At 47.1% G+C, this 24,910-nt stretch overlaps 1 protein-coding gene across 2 annotated transcripts in view; it reads left to right on the top strand.

Annotated features, from left to right (window-relative positions):
- Positions 1-24,910, top strand: part of USF2 (upstream transcription factor 2, c-fos interacting) — a 411,291-nt gene that overhangs the window by 49,378 nt on the left and 337,003 nt on the right. For both annotated transcript variants that reach the window (XM_069604824.1, XM_069604823.1), the window contains exon 3: positions 6,148-6,263. In XM_069604824.1, coding sequence (XP_069460925.1) covers positions 6,148-6,263 — 116 coding nt within the window. The remainder of the gene's footprint in view (positions 1-6,147; positions 6,264-24,910) is intronic.

Here is a 24,910-nt window from a genome sequence, read left to right as displayed (position 1 = left end):
TTAGTAACTCTCTGCCCCTCCTCATCCCTTTTCAAATTGGTGATCAAATGCTATTGGTTTAGGCCCTCGCGATGCAGTCATTTTGTTAGGTGGGATTTTCAGAGCCAGGTCTGTCATAGGGTTCCAAGATGTCGACCTAGGTGTTGAGCAAGGACTATTCACAGTTTTCCTTGCCGAACTCTCTCAAGATAACAAAGGCTGAGCAGTAAGAAAGACTTGGAAGATCAGGGGTTTGTTGTGGAAGTGCTGTTAACCTTTGGAGACTTTCAAGTAAGTGTTCCAAACGGAAAAATAAAGTATTCTATTTATTAGACTAATACACTGAAAATAAAACGTATGGGCACTATACGCTGTAGCACTCACTTGCGTACACATATAGCTACGCAGTAAGCAATCTCCAAGTCTGACTAACCAATACTTTACACTTACAGTTCTATGCAATTCAATAATGGCAAAACAGTGACAAGTGAAGATGGAGAGAAAAGTGGTTAAACATAAAATACAGGTTGCTTTGTAAATGATAGGGCAAGCCCCTTTAGCTTGAGCAGTCTTACCTTAGCCAGGTAAGTAAATCCAATGTCCAAAAAGGCCAACCCACTGGTTAGAATCTGAGAAAGGAGTTGGGATTCTTAAACATCTCCTGCACAGGTTTTGGCCTCTGCAAGCCTAAAGTATATTAAAAGCAGTCAAGTATGGGTACGCCCCCCAATTCCACCACCGTAGAGGTTCCCTGGGGGTAAATTCCTAGCCAGAACTCTGCTGTGCTCAGCGAAGAAAGGGTGTCATGAAGTGGGATTTACACCCATGCCATCTCTATGGGGCAAATGGTACCAAAATTGGCATGTACACTCCCTGAGCCCAGAGTCTGGGAAATAGCACACATAAGTATTAATGAATCACCAGGGCCACTTGAATATGCCAGTTGTCCTTCTGCAGGAGGTCCACTTGGGTTACAAGTGTCATGGCTGAAGTAGGTATCTGGTTTAGATCCATCTAGGTTCCGATCACCTGTGATCAAGGATGGGCTGGACTACGTAGGACATCAACCACAATGATTCCCACGAAGAGGATGTGATGCCAGCAAAGCGAAGTGGTGAAGGAACCCCGGCATGCAGGGTAAGTTCAAGGACGTGGCAGAAAACACTTAATGTCCTTCTTCAGGATGGAGAGCAGCTGATTAAGGCTACGTTATTCCCGGGCCACAATCACAAGTATGATTGGTGTTCGGGCCACAATCACAAGTATGATTGGTGTTCGTTGCAGCAGAGAGAAGCATGGTTATCACAATGGACCACACACAAGATGGTCCAGGGACACTTTCAAAGTCAATGATTGTCAAGTCTATAATGCTGAAAAACGACTGGTTGATCCACCCAGCCCCAGGGAAGGGGGGCACCAACTGAAGTCTTCCTGGGTTGCAGGGGAAGAGGCACATGAACCATGGTGATTGCTTTTGGCAATGCTGGATTCTTCCGATTCAGTGCTAGTCTTCTCATCTTCTGGTGCTTGGCTGCAGTGGGTGGCCTCCAGAATGGCTCCAGACCCTCTCCTCCCATCTAAAGGCCAAGCTGGGGGATTACTGCAGCCCTAAAAACTGCACGGATCTTCACTTTTCAAGCAGGTATGGACTGTTCCGTCATGGGCGCCCACGTAACCCACATCTGCCAGCAACAGACGTGCCCTGGGAGAAATGTGGGCTGTGGCCAGACAGTCCCGACTGCAGTTCCAACCAATTCTAGCTACACAAAGGATTGCTCGGCAGTTTAAGTTTCAGCTAGTGGATTGTGTACAGTAAATAATTATAGCGCTACTATACACTGTTTTTTAATGCACAAACATTTATCTGAGCAATTTTGTGTATTGTCTTGGACGTGGGCAAGCTGGGGGAGGGGTGATTGAGCTCCAGCTCGACCCTCGTTTAGGGCTGGTACCCCCGGCCGCCATGGGCCTGCAACAGGCCCCACCATGGCTTCCTACCACACTGCGCAATAAAGAAAATGATGCAGCCTTTGGTGCGTGCTGTGCCCACCCACACACCAGTGAGCCACGTCCCCCTGTCCCACCCCACACAGCAGGATTGCCTGCGGAGGCACCAGCTTTGTGCCGTCATCTTTTTTTTCTTTTTTCCTTCTTTGTACGTTTTTTCCATTTTGCCCGTGCCGCTGTGTCTGGTAAAAGGTGACTGCAGCAGCACAGGCAAAATGTAAATAAACGTATAAAAAGGAAAGAAAGGGTGCTGTTGCAGTCCGTGGTGCATGGGCCCCTCTGTGAACAAAGGTCCTGCAATTACTGACAAGGCATTTCATTATTGGTACCTCCACACATTTTTTTGGGAAATTGAAATCGTGATGTGGGGTTGGTACTTGCATGTCAGGGTAGTAATTAGAAGGGATTGGGGGGGTTAGTACTTGCATGTCAGGGGAGTGATTGGCAAAATGGAAATAAATGCATAAAAAGGAAAGGCAATAAATGCAGCCCTGGCAACGGACCTGGGCTAATACCCCAATTCAGGAAGCAAACAAATCGCAATTTGTTTGCCACTGGTTTGATGTGATATGCCATTTATAACGCGCCTATACACAGCGTTTGTCAAACCACCTAGACCTGAACAATGCCGTGAAGGGATCCTGCGTTCAAAGGAACGCTGAAATATAGCTTTAGGTCATCCTCGCCTTAGAAGTTAGGGTAGACCCCACTGCCCTGAAAGTAGCAGTGGTTCCAGGGCTACCAGAGGAGGTAATTGTAATGTGTAGGAACCGATTTCCCAACCTTTTCAAACCTTCAGCACACAGTTCCAGATAAATACACTCCCTATGACATCCTGGTAAGAATATCTCAAAGATAACAATGAAACACCATGGGTGTGAAAGCGAGGAATCTCGATCTGGGAAACAATCGAAGTAGGAAATCTAGGTAGTTTGTCCCTTCTCGCAGGGAAAGCTGTATCCCACTGGTGGCGACTCCCCCTCTGGGGACAAGGAATGGCCAAGTTCGATTCCATCCCACCTCCCTTCACTTCCAACTGCCCAATGTTTGTTGATTTATATGGGAATTGACCATGCCAATTCGGTACAGGGCCTCTTTCAAGTGAATGGCTTGGTTTCTGCCCCTTGATGAAAACCATAACCAATTGAGGCAGGGACCTAAATGCAACCAGATTCCAACCTCAGAGGGGAGACTTAGCCGGAGAGTGAGCATTGCAGGATTGCCTCGATTCACAGAGGAGGGAGTCGCTCCCTCACAGGAGAAGCTGAGAGCCACGCAGATGGCGTTGCTGGATGGAGACCCAAGGCAGCCTGCCGAGCGCTGCTGCTTCAACTAAGGCAGAAAACCTGACTAGCCTGGCGCAGCTGAGGAAGGAAGCAGAACTGAAGGAAACTAGACGAGAAGCAGCGCGGGACAGCAGACCGGAGCCAAGTCAAGGGCACAGATCCGCATGGACCCGAGATCGGCTCTCCTGCAAAGCAGTGCCACTGTAGAGATGGTACGTGACAGCATCCGAGGAGCAGCTGGTGAGGCCACAACTGAGACCACACTGGACAGAGAATACGAATATCCTGCAAAGGGTGGGGTGGGGGGGTGGGGGGGGGCAGGGGTTGAGCGAACTGAGAATCCAAACAGGGCCGTGACGGCCCATAGTCCTTCTAGGACTGGAAGTTTGAATATGCTGCGTGGGGGTGAGTCAATCAACAGACCAAGTAGGGATGAGAAACCAATACCCCAGGAGGGAGGTACACAAAGCCACGAACCAAGCCGGGCTGGCCAGGCCCCTTTGCCCACGAACCAAGCCGGGCTGGCCAGGCCCCTTCGCCCCCAGTTGAGTAAACAAATGTCCCAGGAGGGGGAACGAAAAGCAGCAACCACAGGAGGGTTGAGAATTCCAGTATCCTACCGCGGGCTCCAGGGAGTGAGAAAAGAGAAAAGCAAATGAGGTGAACAGGTTTGGAGTCTTAAGACTGAACAGCCCAGGAGGGACAACGAGTGAACTTTGTTTTTGTTGTAAATACGGACCTATCCAGGTCAAGAGGACACATCCCGAGGAGAAGGGATATGCCAGAGATTTTGTGGACATTACCTGGACATTGTGTGAGCCAAAGGGAACGTTGAGACTTTTTTATTTTTTTTGTTTTTTTGTTAATGCATTTTATGTAACCAAGAGCTGGAAGAGACAGTGGGAAGTCTTTAATGAGGGGGGTTGATTGCAGAAAACCAGCCACCACAATAGGGGCAGTAAACCTATGCTAAACTGAAGCCTAGATTCTTTCTTTTGATAATGGTAGGGCAGGTAGTTGGTTAGCATAGATTTGACATAGGTAATCCATCGTAGATATTGGTTCTAGAGGAGGTTTTCTTTAAATTGTTTAGTAAACCGTCTGTTGTGTCCATCATTTATGTCTGACTTTCCACATGGGTCATGAGATCAGTTAACTCTGCTGACTTGCTCCAAATCTATGGAGGTGGGCAATCAAGAGCAACTCTTTACTAGTCGCTGCCCATCTGGCTGGCACCCAAAAAGTTTTTTTTAGAGGGTTTGGTGGGGTCGATCGTAGGGAAGGTGTCTACTCGAACTTCTGTTCTGTGACTGGCAGTTGGTGGACCTTTTCGTGAGGCAGCAAGTTACTGCAATAGGTTCCTATTAAGGGTTTTGTTTGGGTATGCCTCCTGAAATGGCGAGGCATGGTCCTCTATGCGTCCTCTCCTTACACTTACCGAGGCAATCCACAAACTGTAACCGTATACTCTACATGGAACCTCTGGTTGAAAGTCAATTCTGCAAAGTGGAAACTGTTCTAGGCCAGGGAAATGCAACGCTACTCTGCCCACAAGTACGTTGCTGTGTAAAAGGGCCCCAGAAATAACTAGGTGTAAATCCCTAGAAGTATTGAATGCAATAGAGCAGACGGAACATTTGGGGCTTGTATTTCATTAGTTTACATAACCAAATTAACGTTACTACATTTTCAGTGCTAGTCGTATGGTCCACTTTCCTCCTCGCTTCCATTCCCGTGTAAAATTGACCCGCTCTTAGTGCGCATAAAAAAAGAAATCCCCCAAAAAATGGTTAACGTGCACTGAGCAGGTACGCACTCCGGCAGATCTGCGAATGATTTCCCTCATCTGAAGGGTTTAACTAAAAGAGAAAACAAAAATTCTCCTGACACTATTTTTTTTTTTCTCTCTGGGGGACGCCATTCCAAAGATATGGACAAATGCGATTATGACTGGGACTACAGTACTCGCTGTGGCGAGTAACTTGTTCGAATTTGATAAATCCACAGTTGCATGCACCTGGTAAAGACTTTTTTTGTCTCTTGTTTTTGCTATTTCTTACCAAGCCTCCACTGAAACCGAAGTTGTCCTTTTTATTATTACTGCCTATGGAAAAACACTGTTTCAACTCGCCTTTGTTTTGAGGGATTAAGTTCAATTTATTCTCAGTTTATGAGACCTCCACCCATCAGTTATATAAACGGGCATGGAATTTAAATCCTGTCGATTGAGTGGAGTGTTCAAAGGAAGCCAAATAAATGGTCCCAGTCCTTTCCAAACCATTGATTAAATAGTTGCGCCTGCATTAAACTATATTAAAACAAGGTGAGATTACTGGAAAGCTAAAAAAAAGAAAAGCTTAGAAAACGCTCTTTTGAGCTAAATGGTAGCTGCTGCTAATGTTGTTCATCCACCAGTTCAAACGTTTCTATCAATTTAAAACCTTGTCATAAGAGCTTCTGGATTGCACACATGGTGTATGGCGATTATCTTCTTCCCGTCGCATTTATTTTCCACCCTTTCAAGGGTGTGAAGTTAACTTTTTAGAAAGTAGTTATTTCTTAACGGCCTGGGGTGAATTAAAACCGCAGCATTTCTCTTTCTTCCTTTTCTGGCTCAGATCTTCTCCCCAGCTGGCGCCATCTAGTGGACAATGTTACAAATCATGACATGCAAGACAACCACGGCAAACATGCAGCCTTAAGTATTGGTATTATCGTTCTAAATGTTTAATTTGCCAGTATGTTCCCCTTGTTTAATATATTAAGTCAATCTATTTGTGATATTCTTGTTTTCTGACATCCTGTCAGTTGGCCTACTGTAATTATTTTTATTTGTCACACACGACTGTTCCATTAATTTTGCTTACTTTTCAAGGAGATGGAACGAATGCAGATGAGCAAACTGCGGTAGCAATTACAAGTGTGCAGCAAACCTCGTTCACAGACCACAATATCCAGTATCAGTTCCGCACAGAGAACAATGGAGGACAGGTGATGTCTAAAATTGACTTTCTGATGTATATGTTGGATGTTGGTCTGAAACCGCTGATATTTTGCATTCGCAGTGGCTTACTTTACTCCAAAAGATAAGTGCACATTCTGTTTATGCATGGGCACGCAAACCAAATACCAGACAATGTAATTTCAATAAATGGAATCGATTTATGTTATTGTGTAGAAGGAATCGTATCAACCCCATTGACTGCTCACCCAATATATTTCGCTACCTGTTATGCTTGTGAGACTCGGGTTTCGTATTCAATCCGCTTCAAAGTCCATCTAGCAGTGCTTCAGCATACACTACCTCACAAAGCAAGGTGTCTTGTGGAAGGTTCCTGTGGTGAAAGCGTTCATGGAATGGGTTGAGAGAATGTACCCCCCATTTTCACACCACCTCCGGGGTGGAATTTAAATGTTCTAACAAAACATCCGGATCAGGCTGGATTTATTCCTGGCAGGAATACGTCATAATTTAAGGCACCTTACCACGTTATTGCACACGTGCAGTCCTTGTCTCTCCATTGTTCAGTAATTTCCTTAGATGCTGAGAAAGCTTTGAATTCTGTGAAGTGGGAGTGAATGTGGGGTACTCTGAAGAGATTCAACCTGGGTCTGATGATTGTACGCCAGTAGATTTCCCTTTTTGTGTGTAGTTCTCTCCACCTGTGAGTACTCCAGCACTTTTTGCTGGACCACCTGGATGTTTGACTAGTTCTCCTGAGTGGGAACCATTTCCAAACCCACTCATTCGTTTACTTTAATATTTGGGAACCATTTTACCTCTTTTTGGAGTCCTTCTTTCCTGACATTTTGGGTATCTACATTTTTCTAAAGCAGCACAGAGCACTTTGTGTGCAGTGTTGCTACGAGCTCCTAGAGCTTCCATGTTTCTTTATTTCCCCTTGGTTAACTCGTTACCTAGGTAGGGGGGGCTACTTTTATTCTACCTGTTTTTTCTTTTGCAAAATCAGCGCACCCCACCTTATGTGGAGTGCTGAAGGGCTCCAATGTATCCCTTTTCTCAACTCTCCAGTAACTTTGGGTTACTGTGACGAGCTCTGTTCAGGCTGGTGGCAGTGTACCCTTTTGCACAACTTTTTGTGGACTTTTGTCGCAGGATGTCTTCGCAACTGCGGTCAGGGGCACATGGGTCGACATTTACCAAAAATGGTGGCCGTACTTTAAGCCCTGAACAAGATGACGTGTCCTTTCTGATGTCTTATCTTTTTGGGTGGGGTAGGATTCTCTGATCCCTTTGTCTTTGCCAGGCTTCCTAAGTAAAGTCTGCGATGGGTCTCTAAGTGACTAGCAGGACAGGAAGTGGGGGAGTTGACCGAAACTCCCTATCCTTTGTCCTGCAGTGTGCCTGACTGAAACCAGTTCAGACTGGGAGGCAGGCTGTCCCTGTTGGTCAACCCCCGCATCCCCAAGTTGCGTGGGCCATAATTGTTGGACCTTGCCTGTGTTCGTGGATAAAGTCTGAGGTGCTGGAGCTGAAACTCCGTCCAGACCACTGGACCCAGAGAGTTAAACAATAAATAAATAATGATGGCCTATTGGGACAGTTTTTCTGAAGTCCAACTGAGGGCTTAGTAAAACCATTCAACTGAGGCAGTAGAAGACTCCACTCTTGGTTGTAGCACCTGAGTCCAATGTAGCGTAGACAGAGCTGCCAGGCTTATTTTAGGAGGGAGAGAGGGCTGCAGAATCAGTGCAAATCAAATTGTAATACAACTTGTCCAACGAAACAATGAAACGCTATGGATTGTAAAAATAAATGGTTTATTTAAATACAAGTAGGCCCAGATAAATCTCGTGGGAAACAAGTACTATCACATTATATATAACCACAATTCTAAAAACACACTATGCTTGGAGCTACACAGACCAATGCATATAACCTAATTTGGACCACCTAATGGGAGTGCTAGGAAAGTCAAACTAATAGTTACTTTTAGATTACTTTCAGTAATCTAGGGGCAGGGCCCTAGCAGTTGTACCGTGACGCTCAGCGAGAAATCACTTAGTAAAACAACTGGACAATATACTTTTGTAACTAGTGGAACACTTATTCTAGGAACAGTAAAACGTCGATAGCTCGGATTCAGGATACATTATTCTAGGGGAGTTGGACCTTGCAGTGTAATATTCATTTACAGTTGCTTTTCAGTTCAGACTAAGGGAAGCAATACCTCTAACTTACTTTAGAATAACAGTTCTACTCAAGGTAAGTAAAATCTGTACACTTTTACAGGAGCCATCAGCAACTTAAAGGCAGGTAAAAACCAAAGGCTTTTTTTGTCTGGCTAAAACAGATTAGGGAAAGCAAACCCTTGCACTTTATGAATGACTCAAGGTTATTCTAGGTAGGTAAAACCTAAGGCTGACTTATTCTGGACAGGCTAACGGCAGGTCATGGGAAGCAAGATCCAGTTGAGGACACTTCTACATTAATCCTAACAGGAATAGTGAAATGAAACCAACAGCATTACTTTTGGGAAGAGGCACAACCAAATCACAGGTGAGTAATATAACTTTACATCTACTTTCTGTTAGAATGGTGAAACACACTTTAAAAAAAAAATAAAAACTTTAGTGCAGTCCAGAACATATTTCCATTGAGACATCAAACAACAATATTACTGTTTTCATAACATTTTGAGGTTTTTGTATCGCATCCGTGGGCATTGCCCAAACCGCATATCTTAATGCATTTACAACACTGTATGTTCGTTAATGTACAGTTCTTCCATACTTAAGTATTCTCAAAAAGGCTCCCATGTGTCCTTAGGCCTGCAGCTTGGTGAGAAAAGTGAAACATAGGCCCCCTCGCACTCATTCTTTGACCCACATTCCAATGTCTGGAGCTGTACCAAACTTCCATCTGAGCAATATGCATTTCTCTGTGACCAAACAACCAAGGTTAAAGAGGAGTCTCAATGTAACTGATCTTTCCTTTATTGCAACTGATCTTTCCTTTATTGCCAACTAAGTATTTTGGAAGTGACAGAGAAGGTGGGGACCCCTCTGCATTCTTGCAAGCCATTAGCAACCTCCTGGCTGAATCTGTGGGCAGTCCCAATATATATGATGTGTATCAGCCACTTAATGCGCTTAATGCAGCCGCCATTCGCCAGAGGGGCAATCCTAGCAATTTCTGCATCGGTGTACTGTAGTCTGTTGAGCATCTTAAATGAGTCTGTGTTTTGCATTGAGGGATACCTCCCGAGTCGGGCGACACCACCAGGTCCACTGAATATCATCAAACGGGGTATCCACATCTGTTTCCCACCTCTTTAGCTTTCGGGGGTTGGTTTAGCATTTCCTGGCATTTCTTATATAGTCTAGAAACTAGTCCTCTGGGGTTAACGACCGTGACCACCATGCCCAGTACATCACAATCCTCAGGTTCGTTCGGAAACGATGACCAGCACCCTCAAATCGCTGCTCTCATTCTATAATATTGAAGGGTTTTAATGGAGCCAGCGCCCAGTTTTGCTGAGAAGTCTACATATGTGATAAAAAAAGCCCTCTGGGAAGAGATCCCGTAATGTCATAGCATCATCAGGGTCCCAACCCCTCTGTATAGCCTTATCATAGGGCGGGGGGAGTCCTGGACAATTGCACAGCGGGATCGCCCCCACGTAGGTTTCGGTAAACTTCAGCCTTTTAAATATCCTGGCCCAGGCGTTCATGGTTGTGTGGACCGGGTCAAACATACAGGTGTCTGTGTGTCGCGTTGCCAGAACTATTGTGCGTAGGCTGGCCGGGTAGCGCTATACTCTTCCAGGCCCGTATGTAGTGGGCGATCATGTGGGGAGTACCCGGTGAACTGCACCTACGCAACTTCGTAGTATAGTTCACAGTCTGGGGTTTTGCCCCCCACCCCTTACCCCATGTTCATATGGTCTCGTCATAGCTTTCCAGCTCATCCAGTGTTCCAGCACCCCATGCAAACCCCACCGCCAGTGAACGCACTTTATCAAAGAATTTGCATCCCAGCCAGACAGGTATATGAGAGAAGTGGTATAACAGCTTAGGCACTAAAATCATTTTAATAGGGACAGCCTACCGTATAGTGAAATTGGAAGCCTAGCCCACTCATTCAATTTATCATTAATTGTTTGCATACACTTTTAGTGGTTTTCAAGTAATAGTGAATGATGTCGTATAACTATTATGCCGATACTTTATTTTATCCAGGTACCATCAGAGTCCTGTCAAATCCGGTGGGTGAGTGGTAGCTTCATTCAAGGAAACCGCTCAGTATTTGCTTCATTTATATGGTATCCCGAATAGATAGCAAATTTGCGGACCTCATCTAAGATTGGGTTGAGGTTCGTGGTTGGTTTTCTTATATATAATAGTGAATCATCAGCATAAAGTGATATAATATGAGTTGGGCCCCTCGTGCGCAAGCCTCGGTGTCTTTGAGTCACATAATGCACGCCAGTGGCTCCTATGGTACGCGCAAACAGTGATAACTGGCAACCCTGCCTCGTGCCACGACCAAGCAGGAACATAGGTGATAACATGGTCCCAGTGCGGACTGTAGCATCTGGGGAGGAATACAACAAACACATTGACGAATTCACCAACCCCCATACGACGTAGTACAGAGTACAGGAACTGCAATGAGACCGAGTCGAAAGCCTTCTCGGCATCCAGTGAGGCCGCCACCACTTGTGCTCCTGGGTTGAGTTGTGAGATAATGCCGAACATTCGGCGTAGATTAAATGCTGTTGTCCTACCGGGAATAAACCCTGATTGATCAGGGTGTACTGGCTTGGGCATGTGCGGAAGTAGTCTGGTGGCAAGTAGCTTTGCAGATATCTTCGTGTCTTGAGTTTATCAGGGACAGTGGTCTATAGGCACCCATTTCGGATGCAGAACTAATATGTTTCAGTAGGACGGTTATCGCTGCTTTAGAGAGGGATGGGTGAAGTTTGCCATTCAGCAGCGACTCTTCCCATATTCTCAATAAGTTGGGAGCAAGTGTGGAGCTCAGCTCTTTATATAGTTCTATGCACAGACCATCGGGTCCCACGGCCTTACCAGACAGAAGCGATTCAATAGCCTCAATTATCTCATCAGTGGCTGGTTGATGACCAGTCAGGACTCCGCTGAAAGCTTTGTAAGGGGTATCTCATCCAGGTATGCCTCAAGTTCTATGTTCGAGCAGTCGTCGGCTTTGGAATACACGATTTCATAGAGTCTATGGAATTTGTTGTTCACTGCTTCAGGAGTATTAAGGATAGCCCCAGTAGGGCGAAGGATTCCAGTGATGTGTTGCCGCACATATTCACTCCTGACAGTGTTCGCCAATTGGTGTCCCGGTCTGTCTGCTTCAACATATCTTCTCGCTCACAGAGGGTAGTACAGTAGCTGAAACTCCTTATCTGCGAGTTCCCTGAACTTCAAAAGATTCCCTTTAATGCTGGTTGCTCGATCCCGTGTGTTACCATATTCTACTTCCAATTCTGTTGCATCTGTATTCACTGGTGCGCAGTCCGCATCCTAAGTGGGATCTGAATGTGGTCCGTACTGCTTTTGTTATAAACCCTTTGAACCCATGTCTTTGGCAGACTTTAAATTCCTTTAATGGAAAATGGCCTTTCTGATTGTGGCAACTTCGGCAAGGTGTGTAAGCGAGCTTCAGGCCTTGTCGGTAGAACATCCATTCCTCACTTTTCACAAGGATACCAATCCCACTTTCCTTCCAAAGGTGGTATCTGATTTTCATCTGAATCAGTCTATTTCCTTACCAGTTTTCTTCCCAGAACCGGCTTCAGATACCGAGAGGGTTCTGCATAATTTGGATGTAAGGCGAGCTCTTTAGTTTTATTTGGACAGAACATCTAATCTTCGGAGCTCTTCCCAGCTCTTGGTGACTTTCAGGGACCCAAAAGGAAAGCCAGCTTCGAAGGCAGCTATATCCTGATGGATTGCTTCCTGTATCTCGGAAGCGTATTCCGTTCAGGGCCTTCAACCTCCAAAGGGAATTCATGCCCATCTTGTGCGGGGCAAGGCAGCTGCCATTGCCTTCCAAAAATATGTTCCCTGGGAAACTATTGCCAAGGCAGCCATGTGGGCTTCCCCATCGGCTTTTGTGAAGCATTACTGCTTAGACCTGAGCTCCAGGGCTGATGCTCAGTTCGGGCAAGCTGTTAACCTCTTTCAGTAAAGGAGTTCCATCCACCCGTTATCCTGGAAGGAGTGCTTGGTAATCTCCCAAAATTATGGAGTAAAGGGGACGGGACGTAGGAGTATAATAAAGTTTCACTGTAGTGATTACTTTACCCCTAGTCCCCTTTCCTCCATACGCCCACCCGCTGTGCCCTCTAATATGTATCCTCTTTTATTCCTTAAATGGTCTCAGACCTGGCGATAGAAAAGGACTGAAGGGCGATGCGTGGGGCGGAGCTAAGGAGGGCGGAGTTACGGCTGCGTGCGGTACCCCATGTAAAAAGAGAAGGACACATTTTTCAATTTGATGCTTTTTTACAAAAGTGCTCCGGTCCCATCCCACAGGACGGTATGTCCCAAAAGTATGGAGGAAAGGGGACTATGGACTAGGAGTAAGGTAGTCCCTAGGGTGAGTAACTTTATTATTCCAGCACACGGAGTAACTTTAGTAAAGGTAAGTATTGCACTTATTTTGGTTACATTTCAGTTATTGAGTTGTTAGAGGAAGGAAAGGTTAGAATAAAATTTAGAACATACCTTCAACAGTTTGTAAAACAATTACAATCTCCCAAAGTGAGGCAAGTAGACTTTCATCCCAGCAATTATAGTGTCAACAATTATAACCTATGAGGTAACAAGTGCCGCCAAAGCCGACGGGTTCTAAGAAGTGCTTTTAGGGAGCCAGGACAGCCAAAATCAATGGACAAAGTCAATAGTTCTAATGCACTTCTTAGATCAAGTCTTGACAAAGTTAGTAAGTTCAGAAGAAATTGCTGTAACTCAAGTGAGCTAACTCTAGAGAGCACAAGCTGTTAGGCAAGTGCAGGTGAGTTGAGATCAACTCCAAAAAGCACTTCCAAGGTAGGAAGCACAACTTAAGGCTTAAAGGTGAATACCCCAAACCCCACAGTACCTCTGAAGAAGAATGTTCCAGCTGGATTCCTCCTTGCTACAGCTTGGCTGGACCTTGGTCATGGTGAAGAAAGAGAAGACGTCTGGCGGGCTCCTGCGGCAGTACTCTGGAGAGGGACTCCCCAACATTGGATTTCCATTGTTTCAGCGGCACTTCAGTGTTTTGGCACCTTTTTTCTCAGCACCAATGAAGAACAGAAAGCGCAATTCGGAAGTGACTTGCTTCCTCAGTCTTGGACTCTAGTGAGGGGACTCTGGATCAAGATTTCTTGCTTCAGTAGGGTCCTCTGGATGCCCACGAAGATTTGTCCGGATTCGGACTTCGCAAGAAGAAGCACTCGTCAGTGGTCACTGGACCTCTGGCATTGGGCTTCTGCAGCTCTGGTGAGGCACAGCAAGTCGGGGGTTGCGCCAAATGAAAGCTGGTCTTGAGGCTATGTTATCCCACTAGCCTAGGGGAGGAAGTTGTCCGTGCGGGTGTTCCCAAAACGGTGTCAGCACAGCTGCAGGGCTTCACCTGGCATTTCTAGGCTCAGGCAGTCAGTCACACCTCAGGGTGACTGTCCTTTATAGAACAGTCAGCCGACCAATTGGCCTGGTTTCACTCAGGCACACCTAGAGACAAAGGACTGGGAAGTTTTGGGACCCTCCCTCACTTCCTGGCCTTTCCAGACAAGCTGGAGTCTGGACAGGCTTCAGGGCTGAAGCCCGCCAAAGGCAAAACACACAAAGGACTCAAACCTGTTTCAGTTAACAGAGTAAAAGCGGAACTAACAAACAGAAAATGGTGAAAAAAGAAGAGGAGGGCAATTTTGGGAAAATGGTCACCCATTGGTGCTGTACTGCAGCTGAGGATTCAGCCTTATGGTAAAAATGCACACTGGTAGTAAAAAGTAAACCACTGCCACCAGCCATTTAAAGTATGTTAGTTAAAATGTCACATGAGAAGTGGGATATGGAATTACTAAGTAACCCCCTCCCCCCTGCACCCCCCCCCCCCCCCCACTCCCCAGCACTCCACATAGGGTGGTATGTGCTGGTCCCACAAAGAGAAAGTTAAGTAAGACAGGGATCATCTTACTATTCTTGGGAACAGTAGTTCACCCAAGAAAATGTAATTAAAGTTCTGCAGCATGGGGTCTATCATGGATTCACATGCTTGGGAATATTCCCCGTCAGGCTGGGAATCCAAGGTAAAGAAAAAATCAGTTTCATTTCTGAACTGTCTTTTTCCTAAACCAATCTCTGAGCTCTGGGTCATAGTGCCCTCAGCCAATCACTGCCCTCTACCTAAGCCCCTCCTCGGTCAGCCATCTTCAGATTTTTACCGCACCTTCAAGTGTTGGGAGTCCTCGTGCTTAGCTCTCAAGCTTTTACTGAGTTTTTCGCTTTTTGGAAGAGTTTTATTTTTTGGTCAAGCGAGCCTTGTGCTCCATCGATCATGCTTCCGATTAACGGGGACTAGTTTTTGGGATTCTTCAGTGCCCCTCAAGGGTGGAGTTTCTTTGTGGAGGCTTCCAGAAGATTCTTCAGGCCTACACCACATGGATCATGTCGGACGAGAAGGATTTCCCCTTCCCTTTTCAAGCTTGGCTCCGACTGCGGTTTGCGGAATGTTTACATGGACGACAAACATTCAGTGCCTGTATTGCTTGTGCCCAACGCATGAGGAGGAGGATTGTGCGTTTTCCGTTAACGCTCGAAACGCCCATTGAAGGATTGGCGTAAACGGCTGGAGGAGTGGTTGCAGGCCAAGGCCTCTGCACTGTGCTGTTCCCAGGAGCATGCCTCTCCCGGATCTGGGAAAGCTGAGCAAGCTTCGAAGTCCTTTGAGGGTGCCCCTCCTACGGGGGTCCAACAAAAGGCCAAGCACTGCGAGTCCGCTACCGTTGGGAGCGCGATTGCGGCGGGCTCCTCAGCAGCCAGGTTGCGTTCGACATCCCAGCTGCATCGGTCTCCAGTCAACGCTCTGGATTTTCATCCAAGAGGAAGTCAGATCACCCGGGCAAGCTAAAGGTGGCCCCGGAGACGACCTAGAAGACCAACCAGGGTACCGTGTCCGGCCTATCCTCGGCAGAGAAGGCCCCTAAGGAGAAGGCAAAGCAGGACAAGGGGCCTGGCCTGACCGTGAAGGCCCAAATGCACCAGATGAAGGCAGCGCCTTCCATCAAGGTGATGGTAGTGTCCCTTTCAAAGGCTGTTGGGGGTGGACCCGCGGGACGCCCTTTCGAAGGTAAGTGTCCCTCCCTCCCAGGAGGGAGACCCCGGAGAAGAAGATGCTGATCATCTCCCAGAGATCGTCCCCTCTGGACGTGACGAAAGGGGGCGTTGAAGTCCTCCAGGGCCTGTGATATCCGTATATCTCCTTGGCTGAGGAGTAGGAACTATTCTACCTCCAGACCATCCAGGAAGACGGTGGCGACAAGGGAAACTTCAGTCCCGCCCTACGACGAGGGCGACGAAGATACCGTTGAGGAAGGCGAGAGAGGGCCTCAGGACGACAAGTGTCCTGGCCCTGCTCCTATGCCCCAGCTGCCTGTCCCTACATCTCAGCTGCCAACTAGAGATCTTTCAATGGACCTTCTCTCCACCCTTCATACACTGGTATCGTAGATGTAGAAGAGGATGCCGGCGACGCTGCCACCCGCTCTCCCAGCGGGGCCGGTGCTGACCGCCCCAATGGCGACGGGAGAACCGCCACCCAAGAAGAGGAAGAGGCACCCGCTGCCTCCTTCTTTGCCACCCCCAACGGGTGAGACTGAGTCGGACACAGCAACGACGACTGGCACGGTCGAAGATGGCAGGATGGGGGCCATCCCGTCGCCTACGCCCAGATACTCTCCACCGGAAGAGATGGTATCGTTCCATACCATCTCAAGTGCATCAGGGCTCTTCCAGCTCACACCGGAGCATAAGGAGGGCTTCTTATACCAGCGGCGCAAGGCGAAGATTAAGACCATCCTTTCAGTCCTGCTCTTGGATGATATATGGGATGAAGGACTGGCACTCAGGAAGAACCCTTCGACAGCCCCAGCAAAGAGGGACCACCTAGAGAAGTACAGGCTGCTTAAGTGCTTGCAGGCCCAGCCGTCACCAGACTCAGTGGTTCCTGCACCGGCAAAGAAGTCCTCGTCGGGCTCTACGTCTACGTCAGTGTCCACCCGTCCTTGACAAGGAGGGGAAGACATTGGATGCAATGGGAAGGCGAGTTATCTAATTCAAAACAATTAATATTTCGTCGTACGTTGCATAATATGTGGATTTACAAAAAACACCAGACAAAGAATACACAGAGAAAGAGCCAGCTGAGGTAAACAGTATCTTCAGCTGGATTTTCAGGTTAGGCAGTAAAGCAAATGGAGCCTTTTGGTTAAGAGAAGATTTCAAGTGATGACCAAAAATGTGCTAAAATACAAGTTATTCATTCACTGACGCACCAATACATTTCTATTCAACCCAACATATTTCATTCCTCACGCACCTCTCATACAATAAAATCAAGGGAAATTCTTCAGGGGCAATAATTTGCCTGTGAACAATTTGCAATGTATACTATAGAAAAAAAGACCACAATGGTCTACAATTCGGGCCCAGTTAATTGGATCAATGGTTTGATCATCCAATGAACAGTCAACTTGTTTCTACTCCATCAACCATGTTCACTTGGTCGAATGGAAAGAAGGAGTGTTCGACCCTGAAACGGAGATGGGACAAGAGTAAAGGTAAAACCTCATGTCCACATGACCTAAACAAATTAGCAGTTTTAAGGACTTATAATCGACCTTAAGAGAGTTTTTGATACTCTAACAAAAAAGTGCTGGATAAGAACAAAAACAGAAGTCCTGTTGAACATCATACTACACCGGGTTGGCACTTCAACAGAGCTAGACTCTATAATGCACAGTCTACAGTGCAGAGGTTTAGCTAGATGTGTTAGATACCATCCGGAACTTTGTAGGTTTCTGCTGTGAGTTCATACATCAAGTGATCAACTAGCAAAGATTTACCGGCTAACGTGTTAAAATTCCATTGACCAACACTCACCAACAACCAAATATTTTTGGATCAAATTCGGAAGCGGGTGTTGGGATTAGCCTTGTTGTAGTGAACAAGGCGAACGTCTCTTAATGGTGAAATACTGAGGCGAAGGTTCCAAGTATGACCCTAGGTTTGAGAAAAGATAAAAAGAACAAAACACACTAAGGAGTCGGTCCAGGTAAATACTGCTAGTGTGTGTTGTAGTTAAAGCGTTGGAATCCATAATTACCTTGATCTGGGCCGACAGTTTCACTCTACCAAGGGGTGTGTTAATGTTGTGTCACACGGACAGCATCTCGCCTGGCATGTAATCGTAGCTGCTGAAAAAACGCAACGAAGAGCACAAAAATTGTCAAACTCAGTTTAGAGTGAGGGTAATAGGTCCGTGACTTCAATCTTAGTGGTATGCTAATCATCTGCATATGCTTGCGGATTAGGTGTCTCAAAATGGCTAGCATCCAAATCCGCTGATTTTACGCAGGCGATGCACGATACGAGAGAGGTTTTCTTGTAAACAATGTCGTGGCACTCTAAAGTAATGCTGACCATCCGTCCCGGGCGCCGTCTGAAAAGGTAACCCTGCGGGCAACACAAAACAATAGTGTTCATGCGTGAGCGAAAAAGGAAAACCCACTATTCGTATGCTCACTGTGATAAGCAGGGAAATTTCAGTGAAACTGCATCATCGATTACTTATATGGTGCAGGTCCACATTGCGCTTACCATTACTAAGCGTTGGCGAGTTGAGGGTCCAAAACCGTTTGCAAATCACAGCTTCTGTCGAGTCCGGCAGGGGAGCCTTCCGGGTATCGCCTGTTCCTTTCTCACGGCGGACATCAATGTAGTTGGTGTTGCCGGGATTGTTTATATCCGCCCTCTGTTCACGTGACGCTGTGTTGCTAAGCAACCTGCATCACGGGAGTTACCTGCCATAGCTCGAATCTACTCGCTGAACCTTCCGGTGTTGGTAGTTAAAAATGTGGCCAGTTGTTAAGGTATTGTGGTATTGCATATCTTATTCTCAATCCTATGTTCTGTGTACTTGGTGGTGGTGTAAACCAAAAAAGTGGTCAATTTCTGGGCAGTCTAGCTGGATCACTGGTTACAAGTTTTGAGTGGAACTAGGAAAGTGATGTTAACCAGCAGCCAGTGGATCTACAATGGATGGATTTGCTCTGATAATATGATGGTTAAGTAACCTTTCAATGTCATGCTGTCCAATCAAGTTTGTCGTTTAACCCGTTGATTGAGGTTTTAGCCAGATAAATTAACCTCTGTTCTCTGAGTAACATCTTCTTGTCCCTATTGCCATCAGGCAGGGGTTGAGTTTCCATATAACCGTCCAGCGCAAATCATCTATTTTATGGACAACCTCAACCCTATGGTCTACCAAGTTATTTTGGTAGACATTGAGTTATCTACTCAGCAGCGAAATCATCAAGGCCGCCAAAGCCCTCGCTATCGTAGCACGCTACAACCGGCAGCTGTGGTTCAAGCTAGCACCTCTGCTGGACTTCCTCCCCGACGATGAGAGAGCAAAGGCGTTGGAAATTCTACAAGAGGGCAAGGTGGCATCGGACCATGCCATCAGTGGCCACGGACATTGCGGATGCGGGTTTCTGCCAGATGGGCAATGGAGTTTGCCTTCACTGCTGTGACTGGCTCAAGGCCACCAACTTTCGACAGGAGGTCCAGACAAGGGTTTTGGATACCGGGGCTGTTCCAAGGCCTTCGGAGGCGGATTCCGTCGTCACCAGGGATCCCAAGGCGGCCCGTCGACCTCCAAGAAAGAACGAACCAGCCAGGATGTCGGCGGGAGGCCGGCTTGCAAACTTAGTCAGCGTGTGGAAGACCATCTCCACCGACTGTTAGGTGCTGGACGCTCTCGCCCCACGGACACACTAGAATTCCAGCAAGTGTCCTCAAATACCGCTGGTGGTCCGGCAGGGAAACCACATCCCTCAACTGCTTCTGAAGGTTTTGGCCATGCTAAAAAAGGGGGCAACAGAGCTAATTCCAAAGCGGCTCTGGTGCGCCGGAGTTTACTCGTGCGCAAGAAGACCGGGAGCTGGAGGCCCATTCGTGTTCTGCAATGACTAAACAAATACATAAAGTCCCAGAAGTTCCGAATGGTCACTCTTCAACACTTGCTTGGACAGCTGCAAGAGGGAGACTGTCCTTGTTGGATCTGGAGGATGCATAGTTCCACATCCACAAAGGGGCACCGCAAGTTTCTGCGCTTTGTCGTTCAGGGGAAGCATTACAAATTCAAGGCCCTTCTTTTTGGGCTGAAGTCGGCGCCCAGAGTCTTCACCAAGTGCCTGGCTCTGGCGGAGGCCCATCTGCAACTTCAAGGGATCCATGTCTACCCTTACTTGGACGACTGGATCATCCGGGCCAGTTCGAGGGACATCTCCGTTGATCACACAGCGAGGACCGTCTGTCTACTGACAGATGTGGGGTTCTCAGTGAATTATGCAAAGTCCTGCTTGACTCCATCGCTGGACGCTCTGTTCCTGGGATCCTGGCTCAACAGTGTCATGCCTGGCGTCCCCTTCGGTAGAGGGCTGCAGCCATCCTGGGCATGGTGCAATGGCTGCTAGTTCTGAAGATCGCCACAGTGAGGGCTATCAAGTCTACTCGGCATGATGTCATGGATTTACCTCATCCGACTCTGCAGGTTACAGATGCGCCAACTGCAGGAGTTCCTTGGCGCCTGTTGGATTCAGGTGTCCGGAAGCTTCCAGGACAGGATCGCGCCCGACAAGGGTTTCCATCGGGTGATAAGGTGGTAGGGCGAGCACTTTCATCTGACTGGAGGTGCAGATTTCCAGGCCCCACCACACCAGGAGAGGGTCACAGCAGACTCTTCCCTGGAAGGGTGGGGAGCCCACACCGGAAGTCGTCATGCCAGAGGCCTGTGGCTGCCAGAGGAGAAGACGTTGCACATCAACATTCTGGAACTACAGGCAGTGTTCCTGCCGTCCCTCAAGGGCAAGGTGGTGCAGGTCTTTAGACAATACCATTGCAAGGTTTTACATCTGGAAACGGGTGGGCACCAGATCCCCGGCGCAGGACTTATGGCCCGGGCCATTGCCCAGGGGATGTGCCTCATTCCTTTTCATCTGGCAGGAGTAAAGAACACGGTCATCGACACTCTGAGCCAGGGAGCTTTGCTTTTGCCACGAGTGGGAACTTCTGCAGGACCTAGTGGAGAACAAGTGGAATTGTCCCTTGGTGAATTCCTTGACCAACCGGTGCTACCACAAGGAGGCTCGTCCTGGGCATCTGGTGCAGCGGGAGATAGCCGCCAGATTAAACCTTTATGGAGGCGTGAGCCAGCCCCATTTTTGCTAACGATAGCAAAAAAAAAAGTAACTGAGGAGCTGTGACCCTCCAGAGGGTTGATCTTCTGGGAAGATGGTCTTCCCCAGTGGGGCTGAAAACTGCAATGTCATCCAAGTATGCCATGCAGAAGTCCTCCAACCCATTCAGAATCTGGTTCACCATCCTTTGGAATGTGTAGCGGGTGCATTCTTTAGTCCAAAAGGCATATCCCTAAACTGATATAAGCTTCCTGGGGTGGAAAATGCAGTTTTCGCCTTGGCATGGTCCGTCAGTGCTATTTGCCAATAGCTGGAGTTTAAGTCAAAATGTCCTGGGGAACTTAGCAGATCCAAGTTCATTCACCAGTTCATCTGTCCTTGGTAAAGGATGGGCATCAGTCTTGGGGACTGTATTCAGAGCCCCATAGTCCACGCAGAATCTCAGCTCTTTGGTTCCTGTCTTTGGCACTTCCACAACTGGACTATCCCATGGACTGGTAGATGCCTCAATAACCCCGAGGTCAAGCATCTTGTGCTCTGACATGATCAGTCATTCTGTAGCCCCTTCTTTTGACAGGGAGACTGAGGATATGATGGTGGTCCAAGGGGTCAAGCCAGGTGTCAGTGAAAACAGGGAGGCAAACTGACTTAACAGACATTTTCACTCCTGTTGCTGCAGTGTCAGATCTGAAGAGAGTTAAACTCCTTCAATGGTTTCATCTGAAGGTTGTCCCCTGAGGAGATCAGGGAAAGACTCCCTCCTCCGCCTCATGAGCAGAGGCTAAAAGCAAAGCTCCTAGTTCTGGTCTGGAGACCTAAGCCTTCAAACGATTAGTGTGATATACCCTAGGGGCCTCCTTGCGGTTGTCCAAGTCCACTAAATGATTTACCTCTCCAAGTTTGCCTACAACCATGAAGGGTCCAATCTATTTGTCCTGCAAGACCCTCTGCCTTGTATGAACCGTAACTAATACTAACTGTTCTGGAGTAAACTCTGTCTTCTGGTCATGCAAATGATTGACTAGAGCCTGACCAGCGGTCACGTTTTCTGATGATAGTCCTCATAAGGGCCATCCACCTCCTGAGGCCTAGCACATAGTCGGTGACAGACTGGCTGTAGGGAAGGAGCACTCGCCAACCCTTCCTTGATCAGTGCCAATGGGCCTCTGACTGGATGACCGTAGAGGAGCTCAAAGGGGCTGAACCCCACTCCAGCTTCAGGTACTTCTGTGTAAGCAAATAAAAGGCATGTCAGTAGAAGGTCTCACTTTCTTCTAAGGGATTCTTGTAAGGCACCTATCATGTTCTGTTAAACCTCTCCACCAACCCATTTGTTTTGGGGATGGTAGGCTGTTGTGAACTTGTATGTCACTCCAGTTTTTCCACATGGTCTGCATGTAGTGGGGCAGAAAATGTGACTCCTGTCAGAGATAACCTCCTTAGGAAACCCAACCCTGGTAAAATACCAAGGAGAGCCTTAGCTACTGCTTTGGTAGTAACAGTTCTCATAGCATGGTCTACCACAATCGCTATTAATCTGTTGCCTGAGGTGGTTGGAGGGTCTAGGGGACCAACAATGTCAAACCCCACCCTCTCAAGAGGGACTACACCACTGGGATAGGCACTAAAGGTGCCACATTCGTGGACCACTTTTGCCAGAGGACTTGCAGGTATGGCAGCTCCTACAATGTTTGTCAACATCTGCACCCATCTTGGGCCAGTAAAAATACAGAGAAAGCCTCTCTTTGGTCTTCTTGGAGCTCAAGTGACCAGCCAGAGGGATCTCATGTGCTAGTTGTAGTAACTTAGGCCTAACCTCTTGAGGTACTTACAGTCGCCTGAAGTCCACTGTAGAGGAGTCCAATCTCCCAGTAGAGTGTCTGCTTCCTTGGCTCTTGCCCTTCCAGCTTGGAAGCTGTCTGTCCTCTGCTGAAGTCTGCCCTAGATGGTCCACCTTCTGCAAGTAATGTTTGCAGCTCAGGAAGGTCTCTAGAATCCAGATCTCTTATGCATGAAAGGCTCTCCTCCAGTTCTGTTTCACCAGCCACTGGGTTTTCAGGAGTTTGGTTGATTCTCCCACTCAGCCTCAGCTTGGGAGGGGTGGCGGGTGTGGGTGGGGGTGGGGAGGTTAGTCACAGATGTGACCTGGGACTGTCCTCTCGGGGAAGTCCTGGTTTTCAGTACAGGGTTGGGTTTGAGACCCTTTTTCTATCCAGAGACTCTGGATTTCTCCTTTGAGCCTTTCTTCTTAGAAGTGGAAGGTTGGCCTTTGTGCTGGTTTAAGATGCTGGATTTCTCCCTGATCTCAAAACATAGTCTCTTAAAGCTGCCAATCTTATCAGCACCCGTTTCTTTTTGCTGGGAGACCTGGGGCGGGGGTACTAGACACTTACTCAAAGAGCCTTTAAATCATTACCCAGCAGGACTCTCCCAGGTACTTCAGTTTGTACATGCACAGAGATTCTCAGTGTCATATTATTGCACTGGATGAGGGCTGGCAAAATAGGAACCATTTGGATTGGGCCTCCAGCAGGTTTAGTGGATCCTTTAGGTCCCTTGGCTACATCCTCCGGTTTGAAGAAACGTTCATCAACCACTGTAATGCTGGTCCAAGTGTCACTAATGGCAGGAGTCTACTGACCATCTACAAGTATTCTGTCCTTCTAGTATTCTTTTGTGTTGTCAGCATGGTGTTGTAGACCTCTATATGCTGCTGTTCCCAAAGGCACTAAAACACTGGCTCAATGGGTTATTCCGCCAGCAAGTGAAAGTGTGCATTGACCATTGGTGCTTCAACCACTGAGGTGAAGGCTAAGGAGGCAGTGTGGACCCCTGGAGGTTTACCCTTGCCTCTAGGATACCCCGTTCACATGGTCCGTAGACCCACAAATAAAACATTTACCAAATGTATTCTGGAATGGGGTTTCTGATGACTTCCCCTGGATGGGCTCCAGAGGGTTTACTAGCCTTGTATGGTTTCCCATGGCATTTCCCCTTATGGTGTTTGTAGCCCTCTTTTGGATGGTTGGAATTTGAAACTGCTTTACCCTTTCTTGTGCTGCATCCCCTCCTTTTCATGAGTTGCCCCAGAATCCTCCTTAGTGGCCCTGTTGTCAACCCATTCATCAATAGCTTGTGCTAGTTTCCTAGGATCAAGTTCCTTAGTCAGCCAAATGCTGTCTCAGCTCAGGAGAGCAGGCCTAAAAAATATTCTCAAGTAAAAACAGGTTTTTCATTCCTTCAGAGGTGTTCACTCTGTAACCCTTAACCCAGCCATCTAAGGTTTTCAAACACACACACACACGCAGGTAGCCCAAGGGGCACCATTAGTCATTTTAAGGTTTCTAAATCTTTTAAGATATTGAGAAGGAGTCTTCCCAAATCTGGCTATTAATGCCAGCTTGACTAGCTATAGTCTTTCCAGTTTCTGGCATTTAACTCCATAATAGCATCACAACCATTCTGGGGGAGTCTAGACCCCAACCATGCATCTGAATCATTCCCTCTTCTCTTGTAAACCATAGGTGAATTCAATTGTACCCTGCTAATCCAACACATCAAGTTTAGGATCATACAAATTTGCAGCCTATTTTCGTAAGCGCTGTCTCTTGGGACTAGCAGACCGAGATAACCCTGAAAAGTAAGCAGAATCTCGTATTCATGCTGCATTTCCTTTTCTTAGTCTCATCTTTGTCTTTGTCTTCAGAGAGTCCTGCAAGCTTTTTAAATTCTAATCTCGTTCTTTCAAGAGAGGTATTCAGGCTTAGGTTGTGACCTTGTGGGGTCACCCTAGGAAGTGATTGAGGTACATCAGGCAATTGGGGAGGAGGGTTGTTCACCCTTTGAGAATCCTCCTCAGTTTTGGCACATTGGAGCTAAGCTCTAAACTAACATCCTCCTTTTCTTCCAGATCATACTGGGGAGTAGGTGATACAGGCCTACATACCAATTGTTGGTGATTTAACAACTTGGTAATCAATTCACACTTTCTTCCTTTTAAACTCAGACCTCTGTTTCTACACACATCTTCCAATTGATGAATGTTAAGTCCACTTATGGCTGCTTCATTAAAATTATCCACACTAGGCAATGTTACAAGTTGTTTTACTTTTTGGTGGAGCTAGCCTTGTGGTTGGTATATTTGGGCACAAGTAGAACCAATAGTCAATGTAACCA

Source organism: Ambystoma mexicanum, chromosome 1p, assembly GCF_040938575.1.
Source record: "Ambystoma mexicanum isolate Mex_15411 chromosome 1p, UKY_AmexF1_1, whole genome shotgun sequence".
NCBI lineage: Eukaryota > Metazoa > Chordata > Amphibia > Caudata > Ambystomatidae > Ambystoma > Ambystoma mexicanum.
The sequence above is the reverse complement of the archived record's forward strand: the minus strand, read 5'-3'. Positions and strand labels throughout refer to the sequence as shown.